A 13,394-nucleotide genomic window follows, 5' to 3' on the forward strand; every position below is an offset into this window, starting at 1 on the left:
CTTGTCTTTTCAGAAGGGGGTTTCGTGGAATGCCAATGTGGAAGGGCTTCACAGAGACCACCCAGCCTTTGCTCTACTTGGATGCCTCCCATGATAGGGGGCTCACCATGTAGTGGGCGCCCATGTTCCTTCTGGACAGCACTAGGCGGGAGCCCTGAGAGTTCCTCTTCATGCCAGGCTGAACGAGTTCGGTTTCCTGGCACTCTGGCCATTCTGTAGCCATCAGCTCTGTGCCCCGGGCCTCTCTCCTGGCTGCCGGGACCCCCGTCCTCCAGACCCCACGTTCTCCTTGGGGGACAAAACCACAGCATCCAGCCGGGCGCCCTGGAAAGGCCTTTCCAAGGGGCTGCTCCATCGTCATTTTGTGAGAACTTTCAGCAGCCTTCCTTGGAGTCCCAGGGCCCGAGAGGCAAAATCACTTTGGGCCATCGACCTCAGCCCTGTCATTCCACACGTCTGTAAACTGAGGCCCAGGAAGCTAATGCACACAGCCGGCAAAGGCAGGACTAGGGCCAGGGCCCCCTCCTGGCTTGTGCAGAATTTGTGCTGATTCGAAGGCTGCTTCTCCTCTGTGTGAGGCAAGAACATTCTGCTTGTCCTTTTTCATCAATTGTGCTGAAAACATAGATTTCATCATGTTGCCTGGGGCTGCCTGCCCCATTCTTTTGATTTCTGAGTGACGTTCTCTTTCTGCTAATTTGGATACCGTGCACTGCTGGGACGGAGGTGGGCTGGGACGTTCCGGAACACTGCTCCTCTGTACAGCATCCTTGACGTTGTGGTCTTGAGCCAGTGCTCGCTCAAGGGGCCTGGCACTGAGCTGGCGTGGAGCCCCCCGGTCTATGTCCGCAGGTCTATGTCCCCTTCCTGGGGAGCTCACCCGGGGGTTGAAGGTCACCGTCACGGGCACACCAGGGCCGGTTCTGGTTCGTGGTGTCGGGTTCTAGCTCTCCAGACTGGCTGTGCTGGGTTCCACTGGTCCTGTTGGCTTTCTGCTTTCTGGAATTCATGCCACCTGTCGCCTGCGGCTCTCATCCCTCTTGTCCCTCATCCTGTGCTGGGTGCCCCGTGCATGCGTCCTGTCGTTGGGTTGGGAAGGGCGTGGGGAAGACCCGTGCGCTCTGCCTGCAGCCAGCGCACTGGCCCCGCCTCTTTGGAGACAGTTTCTAATTCGCGTTTCCCTTTTCCCCAAGGTGTCCCCACCCTCGCTGCTACCGAGTGACTGACGAAGGCCGCGGAGATGGCCGGGGCTTCGGTGAAGGTGGCGGTGCGCGTCCGCCCCTTCAACTCCCGGGAAATGAGCCGAGACTCCAAGTGCATCATTCAGATGTCCGGAAGCACCACCAGTGAGTACTGGCCCGGGCAGACTCCATGTGTGGCCCCTCGACGGAATCCAAACTTCGCAGAGCAAATCCCGTTATTAAAGGTCTGAGGTTCCCAGGGGACGTGAGTTTGGGGGATGCCATTCAAACCGGTATGCACAGACATGATTTTTTATTTTATTTCAGCTGCTGTAGGGTTTTAAGTTTTTTCCTTTTGTCTGTTCCTTTGCTTTGTTTCTCATCATAAGTCATCTCCGACCACTCATGAGTCGGAGACCGGGAGCAGACGTGAGGGGCAGGGAGGAGGGGGGTGGGACGGTACCTGTGAGGAGGCTGGAAAGACAGAACCGTCCGCCGGTGTCTTCAGCCCTCAGGATTCAGCCACTTGCGGGTGGCAGAGAGAGCGCTGGCCCCGTTTGCTCTTTCTTTAATTGTAGACTTTTTTATTGAGGTGTAAGAGACATTCAGAAAGGTGGACAGACCCCGTGTGCAGGTCTGTGAGTTCTCACAGCATGAGCACCCAGGGTCAGCAGCGCCCACACCGAGAGGCAGGACTCAGCCACTGCAGCTCCCCCAAGGGGGAGCCATCACCTGTGCTAGCGCCGTCGGTCAGGTGGGCTCGACGGGGGGCCCTGTAAATTGAACCAGAGTTAGAGTCGTCTCTGCTGGCCGACAATGGCCCCAAAGTTTGGTGCCTCAGAGCAGGAGCGAGTCGTCCACCCCCTCAGGCCCGTGGCCGACTGGGCTCAGCCGGGCGGTTTATGCTCGGGCTCTCGTGGCCTCAACGCCGAGCCGTTGGCACCAATAGCCACCTGGTCCTCCGGGTATTGACGACAGAGCCCATGCACCCCCCTTGTCTGTTATCTGCTGGGTTGGGGGGCGGTGCTGAGGGAAGGACACTCAGGTCCGATGGCAGCTGCCTCCCTAGGGTTGGTCTCCTGGGCCTGTGAGGATTTGGGTGTCTTTGAGAATGTTCTGGGCACGTTAGGTCCTGTGGAGGTGGAGTCTGGGCTGGGTGGGATCCTTCCGGAAGCCCGTGGAGCTCTGTGGCTCTTTGTCATGCTGGGGGCAGGCAGGGGTGGCCCTGCCTAGGTCCAGAGTGGGGCTGGGGGCAGGGGCCCGGTGTGCCCTCGGGTGTCATCTGTTATGGATTGTTTGGTCTTGCCTGTTTGGGCCCTGGAAGTGGACCCTGAGTTGGGGGCCGAGAGTGTATTTAGGTGGTCCCAGGACGCACTGTGGGGCGGGCGCAGAGGTCAGGGAGGAAGCTGACAAAGGAACGTGGGGGCTTAGCCTCGTGGGACCCTCTGACACGCAGAGCGCACTCCCGGTTACCCTGCCCGGCAGGGTGGGCGCTTGCCTGACAGTGCCTGCCGAGGTGGTGACTGCTGGCCCGGCCCTGCGAGGCAGAGAAAGTGCACGTGGTGTGACCCTTGCCTTAGAGTGGGGAGCTGTGACCCCAGGTGTGGCTTTGACCCCAGGTGTGAACTGTGACCGTTGGTGGGAACTGTGGCCTTAGGTGGGCGTGGCGCTGGGAAGGCCTGCCTGGTGCCATGTGAGGGGGGTGGGGCCTGTCAGTGAGTTGGTGGCGGAGGAGGTGGGTGGGAGGCGGCCTGGCCAGTCCGCCCTGCCTGGGCTGCACACGCTTCCGGAGTTTCAGCACGAGGAGAGGCCGGGTCCCTGCCGTGCGACACTGCAGCCTCCAGACACCGCCCTGCTGGGGGCAGGGCTGCCCAGGCGCGTCTGGGGGACACATTCAGTCCCGAGCAGGCTGTTGTAGGAGCCAGTTCAGCACAGCCCGTTCTGCGGCTCCGCTAACGTTCTCTCACCCCCCTTTCGGTGCCTCCCGCTCTGGCTTGGGCTTTGTCCTCCGCCTGAGCAGCCGGAGCAGAGCCCGGGAAGGCCGGTCTGGTGTGGGGCCCCTGGCTCTGGGCCCGCCTGCCGGGTGGGCGGGGCTGGGGGCCTTTCCATGAGCCAGAGCAGGGGCCCAGCGCTGCGGGTCCCGGGGAGGCTGACTCCTCACTCCCCACACCTGCACAGGGAAAATCTCGGGACCCTGCGAGGGAGGCCCCTGCTCCAGCAGAGTCTGCTCCTCTCTGGGGGAAGCCGCGGCGGCGGGAGGGGTGGCCTGTCAGGCCACGGGCCTTGGGAGACCCCTCTCCAGGGTTCAAGGTGCAGGTGGAGAGTCAGGCCTAGGGGGGTCCTGGCTTCCGGTCTGCCCTGGACCCGGGGAGAGCACGTTCCCCTGGAGCTGGGAGCCCACTTGTGATGGCAGAGGATGTTTCCCAGCCACGACACAGGACCTGGGTGAGGGGCTGGGGGCACGGGACAGGCAGGTCCGGGGGACCCTGCCAGGTGGCCCTGTGGCGGACTCTCTCCATGGACCCTTTGCAGTGTGGGGCCGTGACCCGCCCAGGTCAGCCTCGCTGTCTGCAGACCCAGGATCCTCGGGCTGCCCCTGCGCCGCCTGCCTGGGAGGCCCCACCTGGGAGCTCATGGCCCACACGGTCACCGCACACCTTGGCCCCAGGCTTGTCAGAGCACGGCCGGGTCCCCCGGGGCTGGGCGAGAGCCAACCAGGAGGTCCCAGGCTGGGGTAGGGGTGGGACGGGGCTCTCGGGAGGGGGCAGAGGCGGGTGTTGGTGGTGTGAGCAAGGGGGCCCCACCGTCTTTTTGGAGCCCCCAGGCCCCAGCTCGGGCTGCGCTCAGAACGGTGTGCCATTGCTGTTCCCACGGCGCCAGCATTCTCTGCGCTCAGGGTTCCGGCGGCTGCGCCGTGGCGCCGTCACCCGGGTCCCAGCAGGAGTTGAAGCCAGGGCAAGCTCACTCTCCGGGGACAGCATGGACATGGCCCCCTCGTGGCTCCGAGGACAGGGCTGTGCTGGTCGGTCGCCTGCCCCTCCTGCTGGTCTCCAGGGTGCCTGGGCACGTCCTGAACTCCTCAGGCCGGGGCCGGGGCCAGGTGGGGCCTGAGGCCGGGTCCGCCCTGTGCTGCCAACAAGGAACTGAGCCGGAGCAAGTGGCCCAGGGGCCTGGGCAGAGCCACGGAGCCCGGGCAGCGGCCGCGGGTGGTCGGGCAGACGGGGCATAGCTTCCTGGGGCCGCATAATGAAGTGCCATGAACGGCAGAATCGAGCTGTCTCCCGGTTCTGGAGGCCCGAAGTCCGGGACCAAGGTGTCAGCAGGCTCCTTCCTAGCTGGGAGGGAATCCGTGCCGGCTCCTCTCCAGCTCCTGGTGGTTGCTGGCAGCCTCCGGCGCTCCTTGGCTTGCAGAAGCGTCACCCTGGTCTCTGCCTTCACGTCCTCGTGGCCTCCTCCCGGGGTGGGGTCTGTCTCTGAACTGCCCCTTTCTGCAACGACCCCAGTCACACTGGGTCAGGGCCCCCCTGTGGAGCAGGACCTCATCTCAGCTGACTCGGTCCGCGATGACCCTCTCTCCAAATAAGGCCACACTCTGAGATTCGGGGTTTCAACTTCAACATATGAGTTTCAGGGGACACAGTTTGTAACTGGGGGGACATCTAACTCTCCTGGGTGCTGGCAGCAGTCACTCTGGGCACTCGCTGGTGGGGAGGGTGTGGGTGTCCCGGAGGCTGTGCTGTGTCCCAGCCCATGCCCAGGAGGAAAGCCAGTCCCAGGGATGGACAGACGTGGCCTTCGTCTCCAAGCAGGGGGTGACGTGAGGGGGCTGGGCGCCTCGGTGGCCCCAGAGCCCCGTCCGACCAGGACTGGCCGTGCGCCTCCTGGGTGGGAAAACCCAGGAACGGGTTTGCCTCTGGCCTGGGGGGCCTCCGTGAACGCAGACTTTTTGGGTTCAGACAGTGCTCCAGGGAGTGGGTCCTTCTGTCCGGCCGCTGAGGACACACTGTCTGCCGCGTCCAGACCTGTCCGGGGCCTGGGCAGTGCTGAGGACCAGGGTGGAAGGTGGCAGGTGGGGGGGCGGGGCTCCTGGGACACACCGTGGGTGATGCCGCCATGGCTCATTCCCAGACTTTTTCCTGGTTTGAGGAACGGACATTCCGTGAGGCTGCAGCCTGCCCGGGTGCCGGGACTGGGCTGGAAGCTCTGTGGAGGGGGGAGGAGGGGCTCGTGCACAGGACGGTCCCTAAGAGCTCACGGTAGCAAACCTAGAAAGAGCCTGACTGTCCCCTGACAGGAGAATGAACAAGCTGTGGTGTCCCCTGTGATGAAACGCCTGTGTAGCAGGGCCACTGCAGGACACGAGAGTGACAGGACGCCCTGGCCTCCGGGGCTTCTAGGGTTTGTGCAGAGCCGGATCACAGCAGCCTGGGCGGGGGTGGGGACTCCAGGGGTTGGGGGGACCCAGTGTCTGCAGGAAGGATCCTCCTGGGCCACCTGCAGGGGCCCTTGGCCAGAGGACAGCTAGGGCACCGTGGGTCGAGGGTCCCCCAGAGAGGGGCGGGGACGGCTCGTCTGCCTGGGAGTGGGGCGCTGATCCCCTCCGGTTTGGGGGCCTGGCTTGTCTGGAGCCAGAGGCCCCTCAGGCCCACTTTCCCGTCTTCCGGGGGCGCAGACCCCAGCGGGCCAGGGTCCCTCTCAGCACAGTGCTGACCACCACACCCTGTTCCTTCCGCAGCCATCGTTAACCCCAAACAGCCCAAGGAGACACCCAAAAGCTTCAGCTTCGACTACTCCTACTGGTCACACACCTCGGTAAGCCGGGCTGGGGCCGGGCCATGGGCTGCAGGGGTGTGGAGGCCTTGGGGGCAATGTCTGAGCGCAAGTTCCCCTCTAATGTGGGGACCCCCCCTGCTCCCCTGGAAGGACACACACTGCAGGGACTGAGGGGCCTGCAGCTCACGGTGGCAGCTGCCCAGGGCTGAGCTGTGCCCATCTGTCCGCCGCCACCGCCATTTCCCAGACGTCCTGAACTCAGAATGTCCAAAGCTGACCCTGCGGCTGCCTGGCATCAGGGCCCTGCACGCTGGGAGCCTGGGAGACCTCTGGACTCTTCCCCTCCCTCCCCCCATGTCCAGTCCAGGCGCGGCCTGCCCACCCCCAACCACCTCCTGCATCCTTCTAGAAGGCACGAGCCCCCACCCAAGCTCCTCACCTACAGGTCTCTGAGCGCCTGCCCCGGACAGCCCCAGGGCTCCCCACCTTCCCTGACCCCTGGCCGGCCATGCTGCCCTCTCCTTAAGTACCCTGCTGCCCCCAGGGTAGGCCCAGACACTAACCCGGCCCAGGGGGTCCCTGAGCCTCTGACTTTGCCCTCCTCCGGCCCTAGCTCTTATCCCTCCCGCCACTGTCACAGGGAGAGGACTTTGGTTTTGGGTCCCACCGCTGGGCTTTTGCTGGGACGCCCTTCTGCCTGCCGCCTGGCTGATCAGCTGCTCCTCATCCCCCCGTGTGACGCAGAGAGCCCCTCCTCCAGGAAGCCGCCCCCAGGCGGGATTGGGGTGGGGGCAGGCGTCGCTCCCCACTGCACTGCCCTGGCCCCCGAGGCCTGGGCACCGCCTGGCTCCGTGGACAGGGCGGGCTGAGCCTCAGGCACACCCGGCCTCCTGCAGCTACACCCACCTCTCTGTCCCCAGCCTGAAGACATCAATTACGCCTCGCAGAAGCAGGTGTACCGGGACATCGGCGAGGAGATGCTACAGCACGCCTTTGAGGGCTACAATGTGTGCATCTTCGCCTACGGGCAGACGGGTGCCGGCAAGTCCTACACCATGATGGGCAAGCAGGAGAAGGACCAGCAGGGCATCATCCCGCAGGCACGCGGCTGGGGCGGGGGTGGGCGCGCAAGGGCGGCCGGGCAGACAGGGCAGGACCAGCTGAGGCCCAGGGACCAGGCAGGCCCCGGAGAGCAGGGAGCCGGGAGGAAAAGGGCGCCTGGTGCAGGGGGAGCCACGCGGGCCTGAGAGCAGCTTGCAGACCCCAGCCCCCCGCCCCTTCCCTTCCCTGAGCTGCTCAGTACTGCGCCTGCTCGGGGAGGGGCCGTGCTGTCTGCGGGATGGCGGAGCAGCCCCTGTGTGCGCGGACGACCCGCAGAGGGGACTGGAGCCCAGCCAGGGGACCCTGAGCTAAGACGCAGACGCGGGCCCTTGGCTGGGGGCCTTCAGGTGCCTGGTCATCAGCTCGCACATCCTGAGGGTGCGGGAGGCGCCTGGGGCAGCGGCCAGGGAGCAGCCCCCGCCCTCACACTGTCCCCTGGGCCTGCAGCTCTGCGAGGACCTCTTCTCCCGGATCAACGACACCACCAATGACAACATGTCCTACTCCGTGGAGGTAGGTCCCCTGCCACGGTCCTGGGCGGGGCCAGGGGACGCCTGGCATGGGTGGCAGTGCTGTGCTGACTGGCAGCAAGTCCCTGCCGGTCTGTGCCCCAGCCTGTCACCCACCCGCGGGACACCCACACCCATGAAGCCCGGGGCGAGGGGCAGTCCTCCATGTTCGTGGAGCAGCTGTTCTGCGCTGGGTGTGGGAATAGGTGCCGCGGGGCCTGGGCCTCGCCATGGCGGAGGTGGCCCTGGTGTGCACGTGTCACCGAGCCCAGGATGGCCACGGCGAGGGAAGGCTGGCCAGGAGGGGGCGGGCAACGCCCCACCTGGCACACGCATGCAGGGCCACCAGCTGGGTAGCCCCCATGCCACCCCGGGGGCCCTGATGGCATGGCCCTCCGCCCTGCAGGTCAGCTACATGGAGATCTACTGTGAGCGTGTCCGTGACCTCCTAAACCCCAAGAACAAGGGCAACCTGCGCGTGAGGGAGCACCCACTGCTGGGGCCCTACGTGGAGGACCTCTCCAAGCTGGCTGTCACCTCCTACAATGACATCCAGGACCTCATGGACTCAGGGAACAAGGCCAGGTGTGCGGGGGTGTCAGGCGGGTGTGGGCCTCACTCGAGCTCTGGCAGGAGGTGCAGCCAGCACCTGGCCGGGCCGGGCAGCCGGGACCCGATGCGATGGCCTGGTCCAGCGGGCGGCACCACCGGGACCGTCATGCCTGACCACAGGACGAGGGTAACCTCGTGTGGCTTCCCGTTTCGCAGGACCGTGGCGGCCACCAACATGAATGAGACCAGCAGCCGCTCCCACGCCGTCTTCAACATCATCTTCACCCAGAAGCGCCATGACGCAGAGACCGACATCACCACAGAGAAGGTGAGCGCTCGGCCTTGGCCGGGGGGCTGGGGGGGGGCGTCACCCGCAATTAGTGGCCCGTGGTCAGGGTGTGGGGGTCAGGGCAGGACCAGGACGCCGCGCCAAACACATGAGGTGTGGGCAGTGTCCTCACGCTGGGTCCTGGCCACCTCCTCTCAGTATGTGGGGCCCTGGGGTGTGGGAGGGACCCGAGCTGGGGCCACGGTGGACCTGGGGTCTGGGCTGTTTGGGTAGAGACTGTGGGGGCTGCGGAGGGGTGTCCCTGGGGCTGTGGAGGGGTGTCCCTAGGGCTGCAGACGGGTGTCCCTAGGGCTGCGGAGGGGTCCCTAGGGCTGCAGAGGGGTCCCTAGGGCTGTGGAGGGGTCCCTAGGGCTGTGGAGGGGTCCTTAGGGCTGTGGAGGGGTCCCTAGGGCTGTGGAGGGGTCCTTAGGGCTGTGGAGGGGTCCCTAGGGCTGTGGAGGGGTCCTTAGGGCTGTGGACGGGTGTCCCTAGGGCTGCGGAGGGGTGTCCCTAGGGCTGCGGATGGGTGTCCCCAGGGCTGCCCCACAGTGCGGCCCCCACAGGCCCTGCCAGACACAGCCACAGCTGGGTGGCCCTCAGAGGGTGGCGGTGGACGTGGGCGGTGAGTTCCTGCCACAGAGGTGGCTGGGCCCCGGTGCAGGCCTCCAGAGAGCAGGGCCTCCCGGCGGGCACTGGCCTCCACAAGCACAAAGGCGACTCTGTGCTGAGCGGGCACAGCCCCGCCCACCGCCCCAGCCCAGATGCCCTCCCCACGCACCCCGGCGTCCTCAGTGGAGCAGGGCATCGTCTCCCGGGGCCTTATCCTAGACATGCAGTCTCGTGGGCTTCCAGAAGGGGCAGCGGGCAGGTGCCAAATCTCTCCCTGTCTCTCCGACTGTGCCCCCCCCCACCCGCCATCCAGGCCAACTCCTGGGGCCCCTCGGCCGCCTCCCAGCAGTGGAGTTCTCTCAGGACACACCCAGGGGTCTGCAGGGGCCGGGTGAGGTCAGTGTCACTCAGTCCCTGGTGGTGCAGGAGGTCACCACACCTGGCGCGTTCTCTCAACCACGGCCCCGTGCAGTGGGGTGCGGAGGCTCCGGCAGGCTGAGGGCGGCCGGGGCCACTGGGGAGGGCGAAGCCAGAAGCCGGGGACGCCTCGCCGCAGCCCTCGCTGGCTGGGCCCTGAGAGGGTCCCGCCAGTGTCCACAGCCTATAAACACCGAGGCGAGTCCTGCCCCACAGCTGTGGCTTAGGGGGGGCTGTGCCTCCTGGGATGCACGTGACACCCCAGGATGGGGGAGCCCTGCGGGGAGCCGGCCAGTGCCGGGGACTCTGGGCGCAGTGGCGCCCGTGCGGCAGCTGAGCAGTGGCTGTGGCCCTCTCTGGAGCTGGGTTCAAATCCCACCGCAGACGATGAGGGCTGTCTGCGGAGGTCGGGGACAGGGACGGGCACGCAGGGAGTCAGTGTGCCACTGCGTGGAGAGTGCCCAGGGTGCAGAGACAACGTCGCGTGCACCAGGGGCACACGGCCTCCCAGGGGAGGTGGCACCTCGCTCAGGTAGAGCGTGGAAAGGACTGCACACAGGTGCGGGCACAGACTGCGGGGTCGGAGGCCGCCTTGGCCATGGTGCCCCCGGCCGCGGCCTCATGGCATCTCCTGCATGGGACACACTCACCCTTCCAGGTGAGCAAGATCAGCCTGGTGGACCTGGCCGGGAGCGAGCGGGCTGACTCCACGGGCGCCAAGGGCACGCGTCTCAAGGTAGGGTCCTCGCAGGGTCGCAGCTCCTCTGTCCCCCTTCACCCGGCCAGTGGGGTCCGGTGTCCCCGCCTGGCCTGCTGCAGGGTGGGTGGGCGGGAGGGCTCAGCCTGGGCTGCAGGGGCGTGGGGACTCCCAGGGCGAGCCTGGGCAGGGGGGTGGGGGCACAGGCCAGGGCCTTAACCCTCCAGCTCTGGGTGAACCAGGACCCTTCCGTGTCTCACAGCAGCGGGGCCAGTGGTGCCCGCGTTTCCCCGCAAAGGGGCGTGGGCTGCGAGGCGGCAGGGGCCATGGCCGCTGGCCAGTGTCTGGGGTCACCCCACCGCTGTCGAAACAGTCTTGGGTGTCCGGAGGGAGAGCTTTTACTTTCCCGACCCTACCGTCGTCTGATGGTTGGAAGGGGCCCTGGGAACGGTTCCGGTGGGGAGGTGTGGGTGTCACCGGGTTCTGATGGAACCAAGGAGAAACGCTGGACCAACTGCTCTCCTCGGTAGGTGGCCTCTGATTGGCCTCTGACCCACACCCTGGTGGCCCCAGAGGTCAGCAGTCAGGGCCGGTGGCCTCAGCCCCAAGGGGTCACTCTGGGGCAAGAGGCTTCCAAGGCCTTCTGGCGTCCCAACCATCTTCTCCGCACACAGGAGGGAGCCAACATCAACAAGTCCTTGACCACGCTGGGGAAGGTCATCTCTGCTCTGGCGGAAATGGTGAGCTGGCTCCAGCTTCTGGACCTAGACTGACGGGACGGACCGCGAAGGTGCTGGGAGCCTGTCATCCCTGTTCCCAGGCCCCGTCCGTGGCGAGGTGGCAGGGTCCAAGGGAAAGCCCAGAGAGCGGGGGAGCGTCACAAGGCTGGTGATGGGGCAGTGACCCTCCTTACTCCCTGGAGCCTCAGTTTCCCCACCTGTAAAACGGGGATGTGCCACCTCTTCACAGGGCTGGTCTGAGAGTTAACATGGGCCATAGTGAGCACGTTGGCTGGTGTTCTGGAAGGGCAGGGCTGTGGTCAGCAATGACCTTGCTTGGCCCAATCTTGTCCATCCTCTGGGGGAGCCCACGGCCCTTGGAGGTGAGGGGCTGGGCATGGGGGATCATGCAGGACAAGCAGCACTGCTCACCCACCAAGACACCAGGCCTCAGGCCAGGGAAGGACAACCCTGCTCTGAAATTGTCGCGGGGTGGAGAGGAGACTGCTGAGGGTGGCAGCCTGGGAGGCCACACTGGCGTTTGGCCTGTCAGGATCAGCTCCGGGTGGGCAGCCACGGTAGGCAGTGGGCGGTGGACCCCGGCACGAGCCAGGCCCTGCCTGCTCTTTTGTCGTCTGGAGTCAGGCCGTCCCCGCCTCCCTCACCCTGGGGCCCCAGCCCTGCTCCAGGTCCTCAGACTCTTTCTGTCGTTTCATTTTCAGGACTCTGGACCCAACAAGGTGAGCTGCTTTTTTCAGTCCTGATGGGAGGGGGCTGGACGCAGAGAGCCTCGGCCCCAGCTGTCCCCACGCGGGTCTCAGCGGTCGAGTTCCCCCTTCGCTTGCTCATGTCACAAACACACACATTGAGCCCACTGTGAGAGGGGCCCTGTGCCAGCAGCTGGGCCTCGTGGCGAACAATGTGGGTCTTCTGGGTCCGCAGCTCAGCGGAGGAGGACAGAAAAATAAAAATATAGTTACGAATTGGGATGAATTCCAGAAAGGAAAAAATGGGCTGTGAGAGTGAACCCCAAGTGAGCCGCGTTTGGTGTGCGCGGACAGGAAGGCTTTGAGGAGGTGGCCTCAGGGTGCAGCGGGGAGGGCCCGTGGGGGGCGGTGAGTGGAAAGCGCGCGGAGCTGCGTGAGGAGCTGGGAGAGGTGGTGTGAGGAAGGGTGGGTGTGAGGAAGGGTGGGTGTGAGGAAGGGTGGGTGTGAGGAAGGGTGGGTGTGAGGAAGGGCGTGGTGTGAGGAAGGGCGCGAAGGGTGTGTGTGGAGGTGGGAGGAACTACGTGAGGAACAGTGCGGGGATTGAGGAGCTGGGAAAAACTTTCTGGGGAGATGCATGGGGAACTTTGTGACCGACTCTGTCAGGGACTCTGAAGAATTATGCAAATTGTGTGTGGAACTCTCTGAAGAGCTGTGAGGAACTGAGCAAATGTAAGAACTATGAGAAACTGTGGACTGTGAGGAACCGTGTGGAATGGCGTAGGGGCCGTGTGGAATGGCGTCGGGGGCTGTGTGAGGGGCCGAGTGGAATGGCGTAGGGGCCGTGTGGAATGGCGTCGGGGGCCGTGTGAGGGGCCGAGTGGAATGGCGTAGGGGGCCGTGTGGAATGGCGTCGGGGGCCGTGTGAGGGGCCGTGTGGAGTGGCGTAGGGGGCCATGTGGAGTGGTGTAGGGGGTCATGTGGAAGGGCGTCGGGGGCCGTGTGAGGGGCCGTGTGGAATGGCGTAGGGGGCCGTGTGAGGGGCCGAGTGGAATGGCGTAGGGGGCCGTGTGGAGTGGCGTCGGGGGCCGTGTGAGGGGCCGTGTGGAATGGCGTCGGGGGCCGTGTGAGGGGCCGTGTGGAATGGCATCGGGGGCCGTGTGAGGGGCCGAGTGGAATGGCGTAGGGGGCCGTGTGGAATGGCGTCGGGGGCCGTGTGAGGGGCCGTGTGGAGTGGCGTAGGGGGCCATGTGGAGTGGCGTAGGGGGCCATGTGGAGTGGCGTAGGGGGCCGTGTGAGGAGCCGCGTGGAAGAACATGAAGAATTGTGTGGGGAGCCATGTGAGAAACCGCATGGGGAAGTGTGAAGACCATGTGCAGGCCCGTGTGAGGAGCTATGTGGGAAGTGCGTGTGGAACTGTGTGAGGAATTGTGGGGAACAGTGTGGGGAGGGTTGGGTGCTGTGTGCGATTACTCTGAGGAGCCACGGAGACGTGTGACGGTGGGGGAAGTGTGCTAATCATGTGTGGAAACCATGAGGGACTGTGAGCAGAACAGCCTAAGGAAGTGTGAGAACTGTGTGCGGGGAACTACGTGGGAACCTGTGTGAAGTACAGTGTGGGACTGTGAGAATCTGAGAGAACCGTGTGGAACATTGTGAAGGATTGTGAGGACCCGCGTGTGACTGTGTGAGGACCTGTGTGAGTGACTATGTGGGAAACTGAGGAGTTGTGTGGGGGACTGTGTGGGAAGCTGTGGGGAAGTAGAAGTTTGTGGGGACGTGTGAGAAACCGGGTGGGCAATTG

The 13,394-nt window shown here is 65.0% G+C and overlaps 1 protein-coding gene across 17 annotated transcripts in view; it reads left to right on the top strand.

Moving 5' to 3' along the window:
- Positions 1–1,240: 1,240 nt before the first annotated feature.
- KIF1A (kinesin family member 1A) overlaps positions 1,241–13,394 on the top strand; it is a 63,462-nt gene continuing 51,308 nt past the window's right edge. For all 17 annotated transcript variants that reach the window (XM_069465376.1, XM_069465384.1, XM_069465382.1 and 14 more), the window contains exons 1-9: positions 1,241–1,346; positions 5,917–5,993; positions 6,875–7,054; positions 7,503–7,568; positions 7,971–8,149; positions 8,333–8,444; positions 10,129–10,206; positions 10,842–10,907; positions 11,609–11,626. In XM_069465376.1, coding sequence (XP_069321477.1) covers positions 1,241–1,346; positions 5,917–5,993; positions 6,875–7,054; positions 7,503–7,568; positions 7,971–8,149; positions 8,333–8,444; positions 10,129–10,206; positions 10,842–10,907; positions 11,609–11,626 — 882 coding nt within the window. The remainder of the gene's footprint in view (positions 1,347–5,916; positions 5,994–6,874; positions 7,055–7,502; positions 7,569–7,970; positions 8,150–8,332; positions 8,445–10,128; positions 10,207–10,841; positions 10,908–11,608; positions 11,627–13,394) is intronic.

This window comes from Eulemur rufifrons, chromosome 1 (genome assembly GCF_041146395.1).
Source record: "Eulemur rufifrons isolate Redbay chromosome 1, OSU_ERuf_1, whole genome shotgun sequence".
Lineage (NCBI taxonomy): Eukaryota > Metazoa > Chordata > Mammalia > Primates > Lemuridae > Eulemur > Eulemur rufifrons.